Source organism: Dysidea avara, chromosome 2 (genome assembly GCF_963678975.1).
Source record: "Dysidea avara chromosome 2, odDysAvar1.4, whole genome shotgun sequence".
NCBI lineage: Eukaryota > Metazoa > Porifera > Demospongiae > Dictyoceratida > Dysideidae > Dysidea > Dysidea avara.
In genome coordinates, this window is record NC_089273.1 from 51,405,782 (window position 1) to 51,428,818 (window position 23,037).

The 23,037-nt window shown below is 38.5% G+C and overlaps 2 protein-coding genes across 3 annotated transcripts; both read left to right on the forward strand.

Annotated features, from left to right (window-relative positions):
• Positions 1-3,851: 3,851 nt before the first annotated feature.
• Positions 3,852-19,435, forward strand: LOC136247599 (L-amino-acid oxidase-like). Of its 2 annotated transcripts, XM_066039362.1 has the most exons (5): positions 3,852-4,002; positions 4,062-4,518; positions 4,587-4,751; positions 17,509-17,613; positions 18,040-19,435. In XM_066039362.1, exons 2-5 carry the CDS (start codon positions 4,071-4,073, stop codon positions 19,263-19,265), a joined length of 1,944 nt encoding a protein of 647 aa, XP_065895434.1. In that variant the 5' UTR covers positions 3,852-4,002; positions 4,062-4,070; the 3' UTR covers positions 19,266-19,435. The 2 variants fall into 2 exon arrangements, with proteins under 2 accessions (XP_065895434.1, XP_065895433.1); XM_066039361.1 differs by having other exon boundaries at positions 3,892-4,518.
• A 2,306-nt stretch (positions 19,436-21,741) lies between these two features.
• On the forward strand, positions 21,742-23,037 carry LOC136248219 (zinc finger BED domain-containing protein 5-like). The gene is made up of 3 exons (XM_066040029.1): positions 21,742-22,122; positions 22,175-22,750; positions 22,807-23,037. Exons 1-3 carry the CDS (start codon positions 21,742-21,744, stop codon positions 23,035-23,037), a joined length of 1,188 nt encoding a protein of 395 aa, XP_065896101.1.

Genomic DNA, 23,037 nt, shown 5'->3' on the forward strand with positions numbered 1-23,037 from the left:
CTTAAGCTTCTATCTTGCTTATTTTGTCAGTTAGGGTCTCTATGGTCTCTTTTAAAGCACTGATTTCTTATATTGTTTGCCAAGGGTGCAGTGTGGACACAGGTATGGAGCGGACTCACTTAGTAACTTCTCAAACACAGGACAAGTAATGCCGGCACAATGCCTATGAATCCACCCTTGACAGTCCCCTTCGCAGAATACAGTGTCGTGACCAACTGTGTTTTCTCCAGGCTCTAATATGATGTTGTCACAAATTAAACATTCGATCTGGTTGTCATCCTGAGTTTCCTTAGTCTTAACAACACTGTTGTTAGGAGTATTATGAATGGGGTTTTTCCATTTGATCTTTCTAGAACGTCGACTAGGAGTACTCATTTCATGTATTTCGTGTGGTGACTGCAAAACAATGACAAAAAACACACAGTTCAATTGTTTAGAATGGTCTAGCCTGTACAGTTACCGTTAATGATGTTTAGCCATGGTACAACAGCGTAAACGTTTTGGCGGGAATAGTCCAACGAATCCTGGGGCTGGAGGGATTTTTTTCCTTACTTTGGCCCCTTTTCTGTTACACCTTATTCAGTCAGTAAGTTAAGTCACTAGGTCTAAGTCCTTGTAGGTTAGGTAATCCTAAGGCTGCAGCACATGTTGCTGTCAGACCTTCAGTGCTGGTCACTGTAAAGTGCTAATAATAATAATGTTCGGGACTATAAGATTCTTCCTTGTCTGGCGTCTGCAGTTTCTTCTCAGTGGCGGATCCAGGATGGGGCATTTGGGGCAAATGCCCCCCCCCCCCCTCTTCAAGAAATTGCATACAAGATCGAGATACTCTAATAGAGCAGTCAATTACTCTAATAAAGCAGTCACAATGTTCATGAAGCAGTGTAGCTTACCTATGAAGCTACAAATAGGATTTTATTTTGCATAACAGACGTAATATAGTTGGTAAGGATAACTAGCTATTATTGCTGTGACCTTTTTTTTTTTTTTTGGTCTTCAACTGGTTTTCAGCAAGTTAATTTGGTCTTCAACTGTTTTTCAGAAAGGTGCCCCCCCTCTTTCGAAACTCTGGATCCGCCCCTGCTTCTCGATGTAATTCTTCAATTTCAGCAGTACAGTTGAGGTCTTACAACACCAGAAGACGAAGAAAAACTTGGAGGTAGTTTAATGCTGCAACCCACATTCGAAGGTGTCTGTTCTCAATTCTCGGACAAAAATATGTATTATCAGTTGAGTGGCACTACTCGTAATGCTTGAAGCTGATCAAGTCTTTCTGTGCTTGATACGAAATAGCATCTCTCCAAATATATGCAGATATTTGGCTTAGCCCTTATTGACTGTGAATTACAAAGCTTCAAAGTCACCTCTGTCGTGCAATCTTAAATTTGGCCACATAATAATAATAATACTTTACAGAATAATAATTCTGAGGGTCTACCAGTGACCTACACTGATAGCCTAACATACATTAGATAATAACTATACACTAACATCTACATACTTAGTTACAAGTAGACCAAGTGGTTAAAATTGGCCGATGCAGGATTCTTGGAACAATGGGAACAGGGACAAAGGTAATGGAAACAACAAGGAGAATTGTTAAAGTTAGCTAAGAAATGATTCCATAAAAATTCGTTCAGTTTCTGTTTTATTAATGTGAAGCTTGTGCAAATCATATAGTTACCTATATCGAATTCAAAGCTAACATTGAGAGCATCAGCTACTGTTCAATAGTAAATAGATACATGCATAATGACCGCACCTTGATTTTTCCCGAATAGCTACATTGCATTTACGCTTCTAGCAGGCTAGCTACTGTGCCCAGCACACATATACAGAATACAAATCCACTTAAATGGGATTTTTGACTAACTCCTGTCTTAAAAATGTTAAAAGTTTCTCTCCAAAGTGTCCAGGACATTAGCCACATCAAAACACTATAATAGAACAGCCACCTATTATACAATTGGAGCAGTTAGAAACTCTGAGGGCCACGTTCAGGCATATTCACTTCAATAAGACTATTAATATGTGAATTTCATTGATTAAAATGCTTAAATACTGATTACATGTAATAATACATTGGCTGATCGTTATATTAGAGTAATTGACTGCTCTATTAGAGTATTTCGATCTGGCTAATGTCCTGGACATTTTGAAGAGAAACTTTATACATTTTAAAGACAGTGCATAAGCGGTGGAGATGGGGGCTATGGCACCCCACTTTTATGGGACACTGTTTGCAAGAAAAATATCTAGATATTTTGAGGCCAACAATTGTAAATTCCTTGTTTCCCGTTTGTTGCGGTTGGAGATATTAAATATTCAAAAGCAAATTGACTGTATAATATTAATTCACTTTCTTTCAATTTTGAGCCTGTATACAAATAATTAAATTTTTCTTAGTAGAAATCCTAGAATAAGACAAGAGAGAAAATTTATCTTGTTTACCTATACTGTAGGAATATAAAGAAAACATACAGACAAATCAATAAAATTAGTACAATTACAATAAGGTGAATTACAGATTTAAATACTTAATATGAATTAGAGCCTTTAGATAATTATTGTTCTGAAGCAAAATGTAGATGGAAAAAAACAAAGACTGGTGAGATCTTGGTTAATTAATGACAGTGGTTGGAGATCAAAAGGGTGGTAGCTTCTTGAATATGGAGGTACAAATCAAAATGAGATATCAATTTCATTATGAAAGCTTTATATACATAATCTAGCATTACTGTATTCATTTTCCCTCCACTTAAATATGCTACAACAGTGTCAGTACATTGGTAGTCTACCTTGAAATCTCAATTACTCTAGAGTAGATCCAACACAGAACAGCCCGCACTGTAACAAATACATGTGATCTCACTGTAATTTCATGGACCAGCTGGACTGGGAATCACTTGAAAATAGACGAACAAATTTAAGTGAAGCATGTGAAATGTTACACTTAGGATTCTTAGGTGGTATGTAATTAATGTGAGTGTTCCATTTCAGGTCTGACTAGATACATTGAAATCACACACACACACACACACACATCTTGGTCCAAATCAGGTTTGCCTGGTGGCTATATGGGCATGGTTTCACATGCATAGAAGGCTTATAATTGAGATTTGGTTGATCTTGGAGTCTTGGCATTTAGCCTGATTCAAGGCTAGCAATTAGAAACACCCTTGAATTTGTGTAACAGAAAAAATCAGCTCACTATTGAATACAGCATTACTAGTCCAATGCACCAGCTGATAATAACTCCATGCATACACTTCAGTGATGTTTGCAGAATATAACCTCCTTGTCAATGTGGTCTGCCAAAATATTTGCTCCTCACACACTACACAAAATTCTTCAAGTTTTAACTCAGCTGGCTCTTTCCTGTTACCAGTGTCTGCCTACTTGCTTTATTTGTCACAGGCATATTTGCATGCGGGCGGGCGGGCGGACTATTTCCATTACTTCATTATAAGATTGGCAGCTTTTCAAGCCATTATTTTCCTGCCACAACCATGCAAAGCTACATAAAATCATGCTCAAGCTTCTTCCTTCCTTTTAAAGTTGCAGCCGCTGCTGACACGTGAGCTGACACTGTCTTTAAGCTTGATAATATGCAAGAATAACCGGAAAATAATGGAAGAATACGGAATAATGGAATATTTAGAGCTAGATGCGGGCGGTGGATGGGAAACAGAGAATTTATCACATATTCTCGGGTGTGCGCCTATATGAGGAGAAGGGTCTACTTATACTATACACATCGTCAAGCTTAATATCTCATTTTACACGTGATCGAATCCTTGTCAGATCTGGATATTCTAGTACTTTGCTAGACTTCTATTATGACGTCATATATCCATTGTCAAGCTAACTATTTTTATGCGTTGCTTAATGTGTTGCAGACCATTGATTCATTTTTCAAGATTTTAATTGTACCTCTCCTCATAGCTATATAGCGCTATATTTCTAGCTATTTCCTTTACAGCTACAGATTATATTTGATAGGTAAATCCTATTCAATGCTATATGTGTATAGTTTATGTACATATGCAACATACGTACAGCGATAGAAAATGGCAACAACTGATCGGAAAGAGGATGAAACTATTAAAGTAATTGACTGGGTTACTGGAAGCTTGGGTAGCTACCCATTGCCTGAAATGACCATCGCATCAAGTGTTAAGTTTTTTAATCCAGCTGATATAGACCTTGACAAAGTTAGAGTTCAACAAAGTGATTTGCTGAAGCCACTGTTAATGGATATTGCTCAATTTGGTCTCAACTATGCTTACAAGAAAATGCTCAAGCCAGATGATGATCACAATAGGGACAAATTCACATCAACTAAAAATCCAAAAAAAGTCATCATTGTTGGGGCTGGGATGGCAGGCCTGTCAGCCGGTTATGAGTTATCTAAAGTTGGCCATGATGTTGAGATCTTAGAAACACAGACTAGATTGGGTGGACGAGTGAAAACATTTGGAGAAAAAGAGGGCTTTGCAAAGCATTGCTATGCTGATGGTATGTATATGTACATACATCGTATGTTTTTTTTAATGCTCTAATATCACAATAACTTGTATAAATAGGTGGAGCGATGCGGCTACCTGATAAAGTACATAGTAAAGAAAAGATGCACTTTCTTACTGACTACTATATCACAACTGAATTCGGCTTGAAGACACTACCCTTCAACAATGCAGATGACCATGCCTGGTTGAAGTTCTATAATGACAAGAAAATTCAGATATCAGGTATGTAAATCAGCTAACTGTTAGGCCACATGAACTTAATTAATAGTTTCTCATCCCTGCCCGCACCATGCACCGTTTTTCTTACCTCATCAAGGATTTTTTGTATCACTGGTGGCTTAGTGCAGCCATCCAGCACCTTTTAAAGTTGGTACCTTGCTAGAGTAGTGTAAGAAAACTGCATTCTGAGTCATTTTAGCTAGCTAATCCAGCTATCTAGTTAGTGAAAAATAAAATAAAAACCTGCCCTCCCACACTGCCATTTTAGTGCAGGAGGATGAGAAACTAATAATTAAGTCTATGTGACCTTAGCATTCATTTTTAGAATGTGACTATCTATTACCAGATACTGTATAGTATACTGTATAGTATACTGTATAGTATACTGTATAGTATACTGTATAGTGTATAGTATACTATACAGTGGTACTGTATAGCTGTTAATTTACTGACTAGCTTATGTGAACACTGCATGCTATTCATACAGTAATGTTCTATGTGTACGCAGTCACATACTACCTCAGAAGAGCTATAACAAGTTCAGGTCAAGGATAATTTTGCTTTCCTAGTCGGTGACTTCCTTATGAAGTTGCAACTATAACCCACCAAAAGACTTGGGAATCCATTTAAGGAGCTGTACACCTCAAAGGAACAATAAATTAGCAGTTATATTATGGGATTAGTGCATAAGTCAACCAATATTTTTGCTTTATTACACTTTATGACAATTGCAATTAAGTCATAATGGCATTGTCAAGTAAGAGTGACAACTTCTAGAGCATCAACACAATCTTCTGCATGGTACACAGAGCGTACTTTGAAGGTGTTATACAGTTATAAATAATATGCAACGCCGTGACAGATGTCAGTAGGGTTTCTACCTCAAAATTGTTTGGCTGCTTGCTTGAAAGGATTCATCTTAAACTGTTTCCTCTATGAATATATGTCTGGGAAAGTTTCTGAGTACCAAGTATTTTAAGTGCGTGGGATTTAGGGTTTTTTCTCATATAATTTTTAGTCACCAAACAGAAATTAAACAATAACAGAGTGTTTATTTTGTAAAGCAAATTTATAATAGAACAGTAAAAACACTGTCATTTTTAGATTCGGCTTTGTTTATATCTCCTTGTATGATGGTTGTAATTCATGTTAGAATGGTCCAAACTGTATAACAGTGACAAAAGTGATTTATAAGGTGTGATAATACTCAAAGCAGTTTGAAACAAAACCTATAGCATTGCTATTTCAACCTAACTGGTTATTTGTTACTTAGCTAGAAACGTACAAACTCAACAAGAGTATTACTGACATACATAATATAATCAAATGATTGTAAATTAAGTAGTGATTGGTTGTGATACATAAACACAGGTTGTTGTATTAAAATAATTATTCCTCAGCTGCTTGTTCATTCCTTTTACAGAGATAGAATAATGGCTTTTAAGATTGTTATCCTACCTACTGGATTCATCTAATTCTTAAAGGTTATTTCTTAGATTCATATTGCAGTTTGCTTGCCACTTGATACTCACATCTCAAATACTTGTACTTGACACTCAAGAGAATATTGCAAGTGTTCAATGATGCTTGCTCTCAAGATGAAGCTTGCAAACAAAATTATATTTTTCTTGGGCTCACATGGCACTTGCACAGGTTCACCAGTCAAAAAAAAGATGATTTTTCTGAGCAATTGTTAAACCAGGCACATGCCTACATATGGGAAGTGTGTCTGGTTTGATTATCTTCCGAAAAGTGTGTGTGTGTGCGTGCATGTGTGTGTGTATATGAGCAAAACTTTGTGTACAAAATTTTGCACCTACATGAGTTATACTTTGCAAGCTAAAAGTAGCGTATGCATGAGAAATGAGTGTGCTTCCAGGCAGGTAAGCTTTGGCTGACTTATAAATCATCCACTTGCATCACCTTACATCCTGTTGTCTCTACATCAATTCATTACTACTACAATTGATCATGTGTGCTAGCATTTCACTGTTTAGACAAACTATATCAAGACACACGGTAGTGTGTCGTGCGGCCCAAGAAGTCGGCGCGCCACACCGTGAGTATATTAACAGGAAGAAAGAAAACGCAATTTTCACACCTATGTAGCTCTGTGATCCCTTATCCGATTGGAACCAAATTTGCTAGAGACGTGCCGCCCAGTTAGGGAAGTCTACATACCAAATTTGAAGAAAATCGCTCAAGCCATTTCCGAGATACGAGCGAACAAAATTTCGTTTTAAGTTCTTCGTTTTTTTCTTCTTCATCTTCTTCATTTTGCACACTTCGAAAAATTCGCCATAAAACACGAATTCGTGCTCGGATTGGGCTGAAATTTGGTACACTTAAAGGGCTCATTAAGGCGGATCTCCGTACCAACATTAGTAGGAATCCGATGAATATGTACGGAGTTATGACCGATTTTTTGCGTAAAATAAGGTCGAAGGTCTGTCACGCCTACAGGGTAAACCCCTTGGAGGAATCAGTTGAAAATTGATCTGTAGATGGAGCAACCATCGTAGGAGTACCTTTTTGTGGTTTGAAAGGAATCAGGATAATGACCATGGAGATATGACACAAAACCCAACCTGTGTCAAAATTACGCGATCGATTTTTATGAAGAAAAAACTATTGGTTTTCGTGTCTACCAGGCAAACCGCTTAGAGCAACGAGCTGAAAATCAGTATGTAGCTGGAATAATCTTCATAGAAAGTCCTTGCAGTAGTACAGAAGAATCGGATTACAAATCACTGAGTTATGATTCGAAAGGCAACTACGTGCAGCAAATTTGAGATCGAGATACTCTAATAGAACAGTCACCCTAATAAAGCATTCAGCTGCATTTATAATTTACTCAGTTATATTACATTGCAAGTTATTCTGTAGGGAATTCAGTTGCAAACAAGTCACCCTGTAGTCAGATCAGCTAGAAGAAGGTACCTAATAGAGAGTTCAGCTACAAAGAAGCCATCATGTAGAGAGTTCAGCTCAAATAAATCACCCTGTAGAGAATTCAGCTGCCAACAAATCGCCCTGTAGAGAATTCAGCTACAAACAAATTACCCTGTAGAAAGATCAGCTAGAAGAAGTTACCTTGTAGAGAGTTCAGCTACAAATAAATCACCCTGTAGAGAGTTCAGCTAGAAACAAGTCACCCTGTACAGAGATCAGCTAGAAACAAGTCACCCGTAGAGAGTTCAGCTAGAAGAAGTTACATTGTAGAGAGTTCAGCTACAAAGAAACTACCATGTAGAGAGTTCAGCTGCAAACAAATTGCCCTGTAGAGAATTCAGCTACAAACAAATTACCCTGTAGAAAGATCAGCTAGAAGAAGTTACCTTGTAGAGAGTTCAGCTACAAACAAATCACCCTGTAGAGAGTTCAGCTACAAACAAATCACCCTGTAGAGAGTTCAGCTAGAAGAAGTTACACTGTAGAGAGTTCAGCTACAAAGAAACTACCATGTAGAGAGTTCAGCTGCAAACAAATTGCCCTGTAGAGAATTCAGTTACAAACAAATCACCCTGTAGAAAGATCAGCTAGAAGAAGTTACCTTGTAGAGAGTTCAGCTACAAACAAAATCACCCTGTAGAGAGTTCAGCTAGAAACGAGTCACCCTGTAGAGAGATCAGCTAGAAACAAGCCACCCATAGAGAGTTCAGCTAGAAGAAGTTACATTGTAGAGAGTTCAGCAGTTTAGCTGCAAACAAATCGCCCTGTAGAGAATTCAGTTGGCTCCATAGGAATTTGATTGTAAGCCCGGACAAAGTCAATTTTGGAAAAAATGGTAGCTCTGTGCAGTGTAGTTGTAAAATCGTGGATGTGTGGCACAGGATAGTTGTCTGGGGCTGTAACTCTATTCAAACTACGGTAGTCTTAGTCTCCACATGGACGCCAATCTTCAGGCATCTTCTTAGGTACGATGTGCAGAGGGGAGGACCAGCTGCTTCAGGATGGACGAATGATACCTGCTACAACATATGTTCAAATTCTTGATGGGCAACCTTGAATCGCTCTAGAGAGAGGCAGAGAGTTCATGCTTTAATGGGTGGACCTGTAGTGACAATATGATGTGTGATGTCATGCATTACTGGTTGCTCACCACATTGGGGTTGTAAGAGTTATGGAAATTCTGATAGAAGAGCATGAAATTCATCATGAGGTTGCCTTGGCAGCAAGGATGAACTGGGTGATGACACTGCAGAGAGAATTCCTTGGACTTTCAGCTGTATTACTTCATCAGAGACATGTGTGTCACACATCTATAAGTAACTCGAAATGTTGTAAGAAATCCACTCCTAAAATAGAAGTCTGAACATCTGCTATCACAAAGATCCAACGAAACGATCTATGCAAACCCAAATCCAATGTCAATAACTGATTTCCATAAGTTGTAATGATTGAGTTGTTGACAGCTTGCAAGTGTAATCCCTCTTGGGGGTGCTTGTGTTGAGCTGGAGTTGGTGGGATTGCACTAATGTGTGCACCTGTATCAACCAGGAAACGAAAACCAGTGAAACGATCTGTTCTATAAAATAGGTGACAAAGATTCTGGCCAGACCCACTCGTCATCACTAGTGGTTGGCCTTGCTATTTGCTGACTTGGAACAGGGCTCTGTGCACTTACGAGCAACATCTCCAAAGCGTTCATGATACCAGCAAAGTCGCTCATGTGATTCCTGTTGATGTGGTTTAGGGGAAGGGAAGGACGAGTGAGATTCTTTACTGTTGTTTTGAGACTAGCTATCTCTGAACGGAGGTTGTCAAGTTCTGAAGTGTTAGGATGGCAAGGTGAGTGGAATGCAGAAAAAGAAGGTACTGATACTTCCACAACCCTGTCTGCCATTGGGCTAAATCTTGAAGGGAAGTAGAGCTGCTAGCAGGAGCTAGGACCATACGAACGGTGGTGGGAAGTCTCTGTAAAAACAGTTCATGAAGGAGAACTCCATCCGCCAGGCCAGGAGTATCCCCTACCGGTTGTTGGATCCGACAAAGTAATTGCATGGGTCTTTGGTCTCCCAACTCTTTGATACTGAGAAGTTGTTGTAGCTTTTGCAGGTCGGTGGTGGCAGTGCGCTTGATCAACTGGGTTCAATTTTAGGGCATCGTAGGGATCGTCATTTGGAAGGTGGATAAGCAAGTTGCACACTTCTGTTGCAAACTCCGGAGAAAGTGAAGATACAACATAATCAAACTTTGTTTTCTGAGCAGATACTCCCTTAATGGCGAACTGTGCTTCCACTTGGGCAAACCAAAGGTGTGGGTCAGCAGGCTGCAGTTTCACTGAGACAGCAGAAACACGAGCTGAAGTGGCTTGTTGTTCTTCTATTGACACAGTGTTTGTCACCATTGAGTTATAACGCAAAAACCAACTACGTGCAACAAGTGTGCAATCAAGATACTCTAATAATGCAGTCACCCTAATAGAGCAGTTGGTTATGTAATTAAATACATCCAAGGTGGCAGCCAAGAAATAATGGTTGTGATGGTAGGATAAGGCCATACCCAGAGTTTGGGTAACTAGTTACTTTTGTAACTAAGTTACGTAACGGATTACTTTTAAAGTAACTAGTAATATAACTAGTTACTTGCTTTGTAACTAGTAACTTGTAACTAGGAGTATTTGTCTGAAAAGTAACTAAGTTACAATGGTAACTAATTACAATAGTTACATTGTAACTATAACTAATTATGCTTTAAAAGCAAGAGCATTTCAATTTATGTGTCATATATGCTACAGCCACATTAAGTAGACAGATTCTGTGTACTGTTCTCTATGATTCAGCTTGAGTAACAGACGTAGCAATAATTAAAACTGACCTGAAATAGCCACAGAATTGTTATTTTAAGTGCACATATTAATTGCATCCGTTAATGATGCATATCTGAGCAAAATTCATGTTTCAAAAGCAAAAAAACAAGTCATAATTTATATTACGTCAGTAACTAGTAACTAGAGTACTTAGTTACCTTTTGAAAAGTAACTGTAACTGTAACTAAGTTACATGCAATAAAGTAATGTGTAACTAGTAACTAGTTACTTTTCAAGTAACTACCCCAACTCTGGCCATACCTATTTGAAAAGTTGTTGCTCACAGCCTGTTTACATTACAGGTCGCTCTGGATGAGATCGCTTCAGTTCGATTCAGATCAATTTTTTAGCACCGTTTATTCTATGAAGGCCAAACCCGCTCCAATCACCAAAAAAAACTTAAACCCACAATCATAATTTTCATCGAAGTAGAGATTGTTGATGGAGTTAAAGGATTTGTGTGCTCTGTTATCATAAGGTTAGTAGGCACGATAAAGTTTTCAGTATTGGCGACAACCTCTCAATTCTATGGAGTTGGTTAACTGTTCATTTGCACGCGTACCTGTTTGTAATCAAGTCCTTTTGTTGTTCTTGAGGCTGTCCTTCCATATCGTCCCCTAAATACTTTGCTGTTGCTTCTTTTTGTCTTTTCAGTTGCCATTTTAGCTGTAGTTCTCCGTATCTTTATCTCGCTTATTAGAGCCAAATCGAACTGCAGGTTTGCAACTGTTTATACCGGGGTGAGTAGAGTGAACTAGTTCGAACCAGACCCACATCCCTAGCAGGTCCATTTCAGAGTGGTTTGACATGGTTCGGTTCGATACAGTATGCGTTTACACTGACTTGGAAATCGCTCTGATTCAAGTCAGTTCGAACTAGATGGCTAATGTAAATGGGCTGTGAGATTTATTTCACAACAATATGGGTCAGTCAGTAGGCAAAAAAACAGCTAGATAATTTCAGAAATGCTCAATGTTAGTCAGATAAATATATTTGTAGCTACTGCGTTGTCTGCAGACACGTTACAAGCTACGTAGCCCAATGAGTCATGGACAACACTGAAGTATAAAGCTATATATTAGGCCACATAAACTTAAATTATTAGTTTCTCATCCTCCTGTACCCAGTGCTAGAGGGCAGATTTTTATTTTGTTTATCACCAACTAAAAAGCTGCATTAGCTAGCTAAAATGTGTTTTCTTAGGCTGCTCTAACTAGGTACCAACTATAAAAGGTGCTAATTGGCTTTCCTTAGCCACCAGTTGTACAAAAAATCCTTGATGAGGTGAGAAAAATGGCAAGGTTGCCGGGGATAAGAAACTAATAAGTAAGTTTGTGTGGCCTTAGCCAAGAAATAGAAGTGCACTGGTTTTAGAGAACTATGTCCATAAAGAAAACTTCCCATGTATAGGTCTTTCAAGATTACACACTGACTGTACTATAGGAGTATCTCGATCATTTTGCACCAATTACAAATAAAATTCTAGTTGTCACGTAATCTTATTTTTTGTCTTCTTTTCTTAATTAAAATCTGTGCAAAATTGGGTAGGTCAGGTCCAAGTAACAACTTTTCAAATAGGTTTGGCCTAATGACAAAAATATAGTAACAACAATTCTGAATTTGTTGCCGAGTCTTAACAAAATTTGGAGGAGGCAACACAAATTCATCTGAACTGTTGTTGTTAAATTATCTGCCATTAACCTACCATTACAGCCATTTCTTGGCCAGCACCTTGGATTTCACATTTTCTTTCACCCTGGCTCTTTGAAGGCTGCACGATTTTCTTCACAGCCTGGCTGTTTTGGTATAGATCAACACACATGGTAGGGTGTCGTGTGGCCCAAGAAGGGATTTTATTCTTTTCACTACCTTTCATAACCCTTACGTAATATTAAGCTCAAAAGCATCCAGACTTCCTACTGTTAGTAGTTGTTGCTCTCTCACTTTGATTTTAGGGCACGCGTCTAGTAGTGGTGGGGTCTATTCTACGGAACGGAACGGAACGGAATGGAATGATGGACTAAACTACGAAATGGAATGCTTTCTCAAATTGAAGCTTGCAGCTTACTATTGCTGTACAAGGTATCGGTGGCACTTCCAGCTGGTAAACAAACGTACCCCAAGAAAGATAAAACGAACTTAAGGATCGATTGTGAGTTCTTGCTGTTTATCTTCGGATGTATCAAGTAGGGAACTTAATACATGACTTGTTTTTGCTAATATGTGAGTTGGTTTTGCTTACTTTGACTTTAGAATGTACAATCTGGGGCTCAGCCTTTCTAATAGGTATAAATCCGGCAGTATGTAGCTACACTACAAAGGAAACAAGTATGGTGACAAGCTGAATCAACTCTGTCAGGCTAAACAGAATCTAAAGGAATTTTGTACAGTGTGTGAGGAGCAAACATTCAGATACCTCAAGGAGGCTATATTGTGTGAACATCAATGATTCATTAACAGAATAGTGGACTACATAATGTCAGATATCTTAGCCTGAGTAGTGAGTTGAATCCAGGATGGGGTCTATTTTACAGAATGGAATGTTTTCTGAATCAAAACTTACAGCTTGTCTAGCCGCTATCATTGCTGAAGTTGCATTCATCAGTGGAACTTCCAGGAAATGGAATAGGATAATAATAAAATATTAATAGCTGTTTCATGCAGTGCATTGTTCTATTACCTGATATATCAAGCAGGTCTCTTCAATTCATTTATTGCATGACCAAGGCAAGTTTTGTTACTACAATACAGTAGCTGATTGGATGTCAGTTGCTTCTGGTGATCTTGACAAGATAAATAGTTTAGAAGACCACTCAATTTCTTCAGTTTCAGAGTGTAATATCCAGAGAAATTAACTAGAATGTTACTGGTGACAGGAAAAGTCTAGGTGATCATGACTTTATTCAGTCTAATAAACAGAATATATGGTTGATTGAGTGAGGTATCACTTTCAGAATGTTCAGACAACCAGCGATGAGATGCATGCATGGATTCATTGAATTTTTGTTAGTTATAGACATTAAATATCCAAAAGCAAACTGACTGTATAATATTAATTCACTTGCTTTATATTTTCTCAATTTCGAGCCTGTATACAAATAATTAAATTTTTCTCAGTCCTAGAATAAGATGGAAGAGTCTTTGTTTACCTATACTGTACAACTTCAAAGGAAATGAAGAATATAATTAGTAAAACCACAACAAGGTGAATTACAGATTTAAATACTAAATATGAATTAGAGCCTTTAGATAATTATTGTTCCAAAGCAAAATTGTAGATGGAAAAAACAAGGACTGGTGAGATCTTGGTTATTTAATGACAGCGGTTGGAGATTAAAAGGGTGGTAACTTCTTGTTCTTGAATATGTTGCAAAGTGGAGGTACAAATCAAAATGGGATATCAATTCCATTATGAAAAATTTGTATACTTAAACAATCTAGCATTACTGTATTCATTTGTCCTCCACTTAAATATGCTACAACAGTGTCGGTACATTGGCAGTCTACCTTGAAATCTCAACTCTAGAGTAGATCCAACACAGAGCAGCCCACACTGTAACAAATACATGTGATCCCACTGTAATTTCATGGACCATGCAGCTGGACTGGGAATCACTTGAAAATAGATGAACAAATTTAACCTGTTTTGTTTGAAGTGAAGCATGTGGAATGTTACACTTAAGAAATCCTAGGATTCTTAGGTGGTATGTAATTAATGTGAGTGTTCCATTTCCGGTCTGACTAGATACATTGAAATTACACACACATCTTGGTCCAAATCACATTTACCTGGTGGCTATGGGCATGGTTTCACATGCATAGCTAGGCTTATAATTGAGATTTGGTTGATCTTGGAGTTTTGGCATTTGGCCTGATTCAAGGCTAGCAGTCAGACACATCCTTGAATTTGTGCAACAGAAAAAATCAGTGAAACGCCACCTCTAGTAGTTGCTGCAAATAGTCGACCTTAGGGGATGCGTCCAGTAGTTGCCGCGAGTAGCCGACTTTAGGGGAAGCGTCCAGTAGTTGCCACGAGTAGTCGACTTTAGGGGAAGCGTCTAGTAGTTGCCACGAGTAGTCGACTTTAGGGGAAGCGTCTAGTAGTATTAGCGTTAGGGTTAGAGTTCAGCTTTGGTTTCTTCTTCACCTTTAAGGTTAGGTTCTTCTTACTATATACAGCTTATTTCGTTAGTCACATTTATAAGCTACAAAGAAAGGAATCAAGGGAACTAGCAGTGGTAGCATAATTGGTAACAGACTAGACTATCACACTGGGATCCCAGGTTTGATACCCCTTCAGGTTTGTACTTTTTTTTTGGCCTTTTTTGGTTCACCGTTTTTTGTCTAAGTTCTATAGGGATATGAAATAGGGTGAAAAGAGTAATACCCCCCAAGAAGCCAGCGCGCCACCCGTGAGTATATTAACAGGAAGAAAGCAAATGCAATTTTCACACCTATGTAGCAGTGGCGGATCTAGAGGGGTTTCTGGGGTTTCGACAGATACCCCCTTTTAAATTTTTGCTTATAGTGGCATTTTCAATACATAAACATTGTTGCATTAACAATTTGTCATAGCAAACAACTAGCTATATACCAGTAGCATGCACACAGTTGCACTTAAATGACACCATTTATAGCTATTAAACTCTCAGCAACACTTCACTTTTCATCTCCCACTGCATTAAAAACGATCGAGATGCTCTAGTAGAGCAGTCAAATAACTACTCTAATAGAGCAATCAAAGCTATACAGCTCGTAGTCACCATATTTTCCCTATAGTTAGCTATATAGTATTTAGTAACTATTCACAGTTTAAAGCATTGAATTTGTAATTGATAACCAAAAATAGCCTAAAATCCGATCTCAGAACTTCTAAAATCTCAAAAATTTTCCTGAGAATTGTCATCAGATGCCTTATTTAGCTACGCCAATTTTCAGAAACCCCCTTTTAAAAATCCTAGATCCGCCACTGTGTAGCTCTGTGATCTCTAATCCGATTGGAGCCACATTTACTACAGAAGTTCAGGCCAGCTAGGGGAGTCTACATGCCTAATTTGAAGAAAATCGGTCCAGCCATTTCTGAGATACGAGCGAACAAAGTTTCGTTTTAATTTCTTCGTTTTTTTTCTTCTTCATCTTCATTTCGCACACTTCGCAAAAGCCGCCATAAAACACGAACGCGTGCTCGGATCCGGCTGAAATGTAGCACACTTAAAGGGCTCATTAATGCGGATCTCCATACCAACTTTGGTAGGAATCCGATCAACATTCACGGAGGTATGACCGATTATTTGCGTGCAATAAGGTCGAAGGTCTGTCACGCCTACAGGGTAAACCCCTTGGAGGAATGAGTTGAAAATTGATCTGTAGATGGAGTAACCATTGTAGGAGTGCTTCTGTATGGTTGAAAGGAATCGAGATAAAGACCATGGAGATATGACACAAAACCCAACCTGTGTCAAAATTACGCGATCGATTTTTATGAATAAAAATAGTATTAGTTTTCGTGTCTACCAGGCAAACCGCTTAGAGCAACGAGCTGAAAATCAATATGTAGCTGGAGTAATCATCATAGAAAGCCCTTGCAGTAGTACAGAAGAATCGGATTACAAACCACTGAGTTATAATTCGAAAGGCAACTAGGTGTAGCAAATGCGAGATCGAGATACTCTAATAGAACAGTCACCCTAATAAAGGATTCAGCTACGTTTATAATTTACTCTATATTATTATATTACATTGCAAGTTATTCTGTAGAGAATTCAGCTACAAACAAGCCACCCTGTAATCAGCTAGAAGAAGGTACCTAATAGAGAGTTCAGCTACAAAGAAACCATCATGTAGAGAGTTCAGCTCAAACAAATCACCCTGTAGAGAATTCAGCTACAAACAAATTGCCCTGTAGAGAGATCAGCTAGAAGAAGTTACCTTGTAGAGAGTTCAGCTACAAAGAAACCACCATGTAAGAGAGTTCAGCTGCAAACAAATCACCTATAGAGAGTTCAGCTAGAAACAAGTCACCCTGTAGATAGATCAGCTAGAAACAAGTCACCCTGTAGAGAGTTCAGCTAGAAGAAGTTACATTGTAGAGAGTTCAGTTACAAAGAAACCACCATGTAAGAGAGTTCAGCTGCAAACAAATCACCTGTAGAGAGTTCAGCTGCAAACAAATCGCCCTGTAGAGAATTCAGTTACAAACAAATTGCCCTGTAGAAAGATCAGCTATAAGAAGTTACCTTGTAAAGAGTTCAGCTACAAACAAATCACCCTGTAAAGAGTTCAGCTACAAACAAGTCATCCGGTAGAGAGATCAGCTAGAAGGATCACCTTGTAGAGAGTTCAGCTACAAAGAAATCACCCTGCTTCATCTTTTCTTCTTCCTGTGGTAAAGAAAAAAATGATAGGTTAAAAAGCCGTAAAGCCAGCCATAGTCTGGCTTTGGGGTATACAAATACAAAAAGCAGTGAAATCTAATCCAAAACAGCCAAGCTGTAAAAAAAGAGTGCAGCCCTCAGAAAGGCTATGGTGAAAAAAGATGTGAAATCCAAGGTGGCGGCCAAGAAATAGCTGTGATGGTAGGTTAATAGTAAAAATTTTAATAACGACAATTCAGGTGAATTTTGTACCAAGACCAAGTGACACCAAATTCACCTGAATTATCGTTATTAAAATTTTTACCATTAACTCACCATCACAGCCATTTCTTGGCTGCCGCCTTGGATTTTACATCATTTTTCACCATAGCCTTTCTGAGAGCCGCACTCTTCTTTTACAGCTTGGCTGTTTTGGATTAGATAAACTTTGTACTACTACAACTGCAGCCTTCCTGTTTATATAATTCTACAATTTTTGCTATACGTACTTGTATTTACACTATATTGAAGTCATATTACTGCTCTGTAACTTAAATTTAAATCTTACTTGTACTTTGCACTTACTTGGTTACAGATTGGAAAAAAGATAAAGAGGCAAACTTTAATCAGTACTGGCCAGGATGGGATAAAAGGATCCGTGACACAGGAGCAAAGTCAAAATACAACATTACGGACATAGGTATATTAGTTAATTTGTTGCATAGTGCATTTGTGTGAACAAACCTTGCTAGCTATCCCTTTTGCTGGTGCCAATTCATATATTTATAGATTAGCAATCCAAAAATGATCAAAAATGGACAGTTGTTTGAAATATCAGAGTTGATACAGCCAACAATTTGACTATAGTGTAACTAGGGCATAAAGGAACTTGGTCCATGAACAGAAAAAATCAATTTAGAGTCAAAATCTGTGTTGTGTCCAGGTGCATGTGCAAATGGTACTTAACAAGGCATCCAGTATATATAGGACTCATACAGTACGTGCATTACTGAATGTGAACAAGCATACAGAAGCACCTATATAGTTACAGGACCATTTCAAATTGTAGTGTACGTATTCTATATAATTTCTTCATTAATGTTTGTATATTCATAATGTTCTCTAGAATGTTACTACTCTTTGACAACCAACATTGTGGAGAACCAACTCAAGAAAAGACTGATAGCAGCTGGAGGTAATAATGGGAAAGAAGCAACTGTATGGGAGCTGTGGATTAAGAACTGGAGTAAATTTTCTTTGGAAAGCTTTTTACAAAATACACGGGATGGTGTCTTACAGCTACTTGATAAAGATCACCAACTATCTGCTGAAGAATCGGAAAAATTAGATGAGCTTATTCCATGGCCAGATGAGGCAACAGAGGCTTACAGGGTGTTTACTTACACTCCAGAGCTTGGCCTAAGTCTTGTGCAGCTTCTTCGTGATGAACTGGGAGAATGGTGGTCAAATAACATGCATCGAATTGATGGTGGCACTTCTATGCTACCAGAAGCTTTTGCCAAAAAGAAAAAACTGGATGACTGGAAGGAAATGAAATCAGTTCACATACAGAATAAGATTACCTTTAATGTGACGGTTAATGAAGTCATATACGAAGCAAGGGATAAAGGTGACCCTTCTACTTGGAAGGTTACAGTGAAAGGCTATTACACAACCTCTAGAAGGCCATTTGAAGTGGATGGAGATGCTATTATCATAACTGTTCCCTTGTACATCATTCGGAACATTAAATTTGTAGCCAAAGAGAACACCGCTCCCCCTGTGCAGTTGACCAAAATTTATAAGGCAATTGAAAACATATCAGTAGAGCCATCTACAAAGATAATGCTTCAATGTAAAACCAGATTTTGGGAGAAGGAAGGAATCAAAGGTGGATTTACTAAAACCAACATGCCTATTGGCCAAATTCATTACCCAACACAAGTTGCTCATCCCAAAAGTGATCGAGGAATCCTTATGTGTTATACATGGAAAGGAGAAGCCCTTGCATTTGCTGCACTTCCACCATACATTGCAATCCAAGAAGCAGTCCGTCAATTGGAAGAAATTCATCCAGAAATGAAAGAACAGTTTGAGGTTGGGGCAGTACAAGCATGGAGTAATGAGCCTTCTGCGCAAGGAGCATTTGTGCTGCTTAAACCTTACCAGTACAAAAATGTCCGAACTCTTATGGTACAACCATGCTTGAACATGTACTTTGCAGGAGATGGAATTTCTTTTGCTGCTGGATGGATACAAGGTGCACTTGAATCTGGGTTACGAGCTGCTTATCAGTTTTATTACACCAATGAAACCAATAAGCCTATAACGAATGAGGACTATGCCATATGAACTACGTAGCAAAGAAACAGTTTTAGTACAGTATGTATATTTAATGCCTATAACAATGCATTGTAGTTTTTGCTTACTTTTCTTAATTTTTATACTTTAACCGCTTTGTAGTATTTTGTAGGAACTTGTACAAATGTAGTGTGTGTATGCTATCATACCATACGATGGTACTGTATAGCAGGGATACAATAGTTTGGGTGTAGCCCATGGATAATCCACCAGCCTCACTTTTCCCAGACAATGATGAAGCAGTATTGGTTAGACCAGAAGTGCATGCTCAGCAGTGATGCTGAAAATTGCTTTTTAAAAGTAGAAGAATGAACCAGTTGTTTTCTGTTATGTACTGTAAAAAGATTCCAGACAGCTATTACAGGTTCTTAACTCAGCAAAAATAGTGTTCCACTACTACATATTCTAACCCCGTCTTTATTCAGTATTGGAACAACTATTTTTAAAAACTCCTTATAACGAGACTAAACGAACCTCAAATCTACAAATGACTCTAATGTTATTCACTATTGGGGGCTGTGGTCTATTTTTTGTTTGAATCAAGATAGAATTTTTGGACTATTAGTTCCAACACCTAAACATAGACGGAATAAATACAGTCAGTATTTGTGTATGAATTATGCTGTGTAAATTTTGTGGTGATTCAGTAGTTGTAACAAATAAGAAACAGAATATCTACTGTAATGTGATCAGACATGCAAAAACTGGACATGTGAGCACAAACTACACCTTGACACACAATAGTTCACAGTGACAGACACAGGGAGGTTGCATTTGTTTTGACTAAACCTTAAAACATGCCCACCTGAAATCAGTTTGCTGGAAGGTGGGAGCAGGCTAGCACTAGTAGCAGCTACTATTTCTAGAATATATGTATGACATTATAAGTATAGGATAACAGACATACATCACACATTCAGCTCCCTGCTTGTCTGTCCAGCATGCATGAACCCCCCAAAGCACTTCCTTGTTGTTCACAGACCTGTACAGACGTCTGGGGTGGTTATACAGGCTAGGCCGCCAGAGAATGGTCTACCAAAAGCAGACCCGACAAGTTGAAGGTAAATTTGATATGGAAATTGTTAGCCTGATAGTGCAGCAACCTCATGCTGGTGTTATCTCACTTTTGCCTTTTGCGCCCAAATGGTTGATTTTGCTAAATCTGGTCACATATACAAGTACACAGAAAAACTTGGAATTTTCAACTAGAGTAGGGACCATAACACATCGATAAAAAGTACTGAAACAAACTGGATTAATGCACGATATTAAATCACAGTATAACAATAAGAAGTGTTATATCCCTACTGTGCGTTTCCTTTATGGTATCTTGAGCACAGTAAGGATATAACACTTCTTATTGTTTACTGTGCGATTTATATCGTGCACTAATCCAGCTTGTTTCAGTACTTTTTATTGATGTGTTATGGTCCCTACTCTAGTTGAAAATTCCAAATTTTTCTGTGTACTTGTTTTTTAACGTTTTGTAAATAATTATTATGACTGGTGAACCCATGCACGTATACCGTATCTGAAATGGTGCCGCGCGCCCCAATTATCGTCTGAAAAGTGAAGTATCCATTATCATAGATACTACACCCCACCGGGATTGGAAACTACGCATACTTCCCATACAAAAATCTGCCGTATCCGCACCTCCAGTTGATTGGTGTTAACTCAGAAGAATTTTCTTTAACTTCTGTAATACAACGCATATTGAGTTGTGTGAAGTTGAAATTCCTTTCTTTTGGTGAACCATCGCTGTCGGCCTTTCTTGAACGCCAGACAGGACGCTAAGGACGACTTACTCCTGTGGCCGCTCTCAAACTTTTGCTAGCTCTAAGTCTCAAATGGCGGTTTCTACAAAAGCCAATTTTGTACTGTGCAGGTAACTTGGTATGACGAATCGAACCAGCGTAATTGTGAAAAGCTTCTTTCATCACAAAGGCGTTTTTCAGTATTTGCGCTCCGCCCAGGTCTTCTTCTTTTGCTAGCTCTAGCGTAACGAATCGATGTCCTGTGTAAGTTATCGTTTCATTTCCTGATAGACAAGACATCAGTTAATCGAACCAACACAGTTTGAAACTCAACTATAGCCTTGAAAACAAAATTTTCTATTTTAAAAAAGTCACTATATGTGTCAACTGCGTAAAAATAGTACTGTTTCAGTTGAACGCGCAGGAATTACGTTGTTCGCAACCACTTTGCATACCTCTCAACTGTCACGCCTCCGGCGTGACTCTCACGTTTTCACCTCCAATCTCACGCTCTCACGCTCAAAACATAAATTGTCACGCCTCACACTGCAGATGTCGAAAGCCTCCCACGCACATAATTAATGAGGCGCGGCCGCCTCTCCGGTATTTACATAAAGGACGCACAAGACGTATGTTCGTGCACGTTTACGAACCAGGCTGCGGTTTTGTTGAAGCCACGTGGATGCAGTAGATAGCTGTTAGATGCAAGGATGTCTGGGACTTGTATTAGCCTGGACACTTCATCTTCTGAAGCTTCGGATGATGAAACTTTAAGCCTCCATAGTGATGGTGAATGTGATGGGTTAAGCCCTGGCCCATCAAAGCGACGGAAAGCAACTGCTGGAGCAGCTGTTTACAAGACAAGGTTTAAAAATGAGTGGACCAAGACATGGCCGTTTATTTGTGGAGTCCCAGGGAATATATACAAATTTCGCTGTACCATTTGTTCAAGGGACATCAGTTGTAGCCACATGGGAAAAGCTGATGTAGAAAGACACATTGGCAAGGAGATGCACAATGCAAATGTAAAATCTGCACATTCTCAAAGAAAGCTACAGTTTGTTCCAGTGTCTGATCCGATAACTGATAAGGTATAAATAAAATTAAGTACTTGTATTTGTAAAGTATTACACCTTATGTTAGGTTACTCGTGCAGAAGTGAAGGTAGCAACAATGTTGGCTCAACATAACATACCAATTGCTCTTTCTGATGAACTAACCCCCCTTTTTCGTGACATTTTCCCAGACAGTGAAATAGCTAAACGGTATGCTTCTCGACAAACAAAAACTGCTTGTTTGATTAACAGAGCAATTGCACCCTTCTTCTGTCAAAAGCTAGTTACTACAATGAAAACAACTCCATTTTCAGTAGCTATTGATGGCTCCAGTGACACAGGCAAGGAGAAAATGAACCCCCTTACCATCAGAACGTATGACGATAGCCGTGGGATTGTACATACACAATTTTTAGACATGTGTATGTCATCAGATGCAACTGCTGAAGGCATATTTTCTAAAATGCAAGAGGCTCTTGACAAGCATGAAATATCATGGAACAACTGTGTTGGCATTAGTTTAGATAATACCTCAGTTAATATGGGGTGCCACAACTCTATTAGAACTAGAGTTGTGGGAGCAAATCCAGCTGCATATATTTTAGGCTGTCCTTGCCACATAGTGCACAACATTGCAAGCAAAGCCAATGAGGCATTTGAACAGGTAAATTATTTACAATGCATATAATTGTCAAATAATTGTTTGATTTATTATAATAGGTGTCACACTTTAATGTTGAAGAGATGGTTGTCGACCTATTTTATTTGTTTGACAAAAGTACAAAGCGGAAAGCCAACCTTGACAGATACTGCAGTTTCTGTGATACCAACTATCGGGAGATTGTCAAGCATGTCAGTACTAGGTGGCTCAGTTTGGGTAGGGCTGTAGATCGTGCACTGCAGCAGTATGAGGCACTGAAAAGTTACTTTGGATCTCAAAGTATGAATTAA

What these genes read in the sequence shown, in the direction of transcription:
- LOC136247599 (XM_066039362.1), top strand. Translation starts at nt 4,071, where the DNA reads ATGGCAACAACTGATCGGAAAGAGGATGAAACTATTAAAGTAATTGAC. An exon ending in CAAGAAAATTCAGATATCAG is followed by an intron (nt 4,752 to 17,508) that starts GTATGTAAATCA and finishes ACTTGGTTACAG; the next exon opens with ATTGGAAAAAAGATAAAGAG. An exon ending in ATACAACATTACGGACATAG is followed by an intron (nt 17,614 to 18,039) that starts GTATATTAGTTA and finishes AATGTTCTCTAG; the next exon opens with AATGTTACTACTCTTTGACA.
- LOC136248219 (XM_066040029.1), top strand. Translation starts at nt 21,742, where the DNA reads ATGTCTGGGACTTGTATTAGCCTGGACACTTCATCTTCTGAAGCTTCG. An exon ending in CTGATCCGATAACTGATAAG is followed by an intron (nt 22,123 to 22,174) that starts GTATAAATAAAA and finishes ACCTTATGTTAG; the next exon opens with GTTACTCGTGCAGAAGTGAA. An exon ending in CCAATGAGGCATTTGAACAG is followed by an intron (nt 22,751 to 22,806) that starts GTAAATTATTTA and finishes TTATTATAATAG; the next exon opens with GTGTCACACTTTAATGTTGA.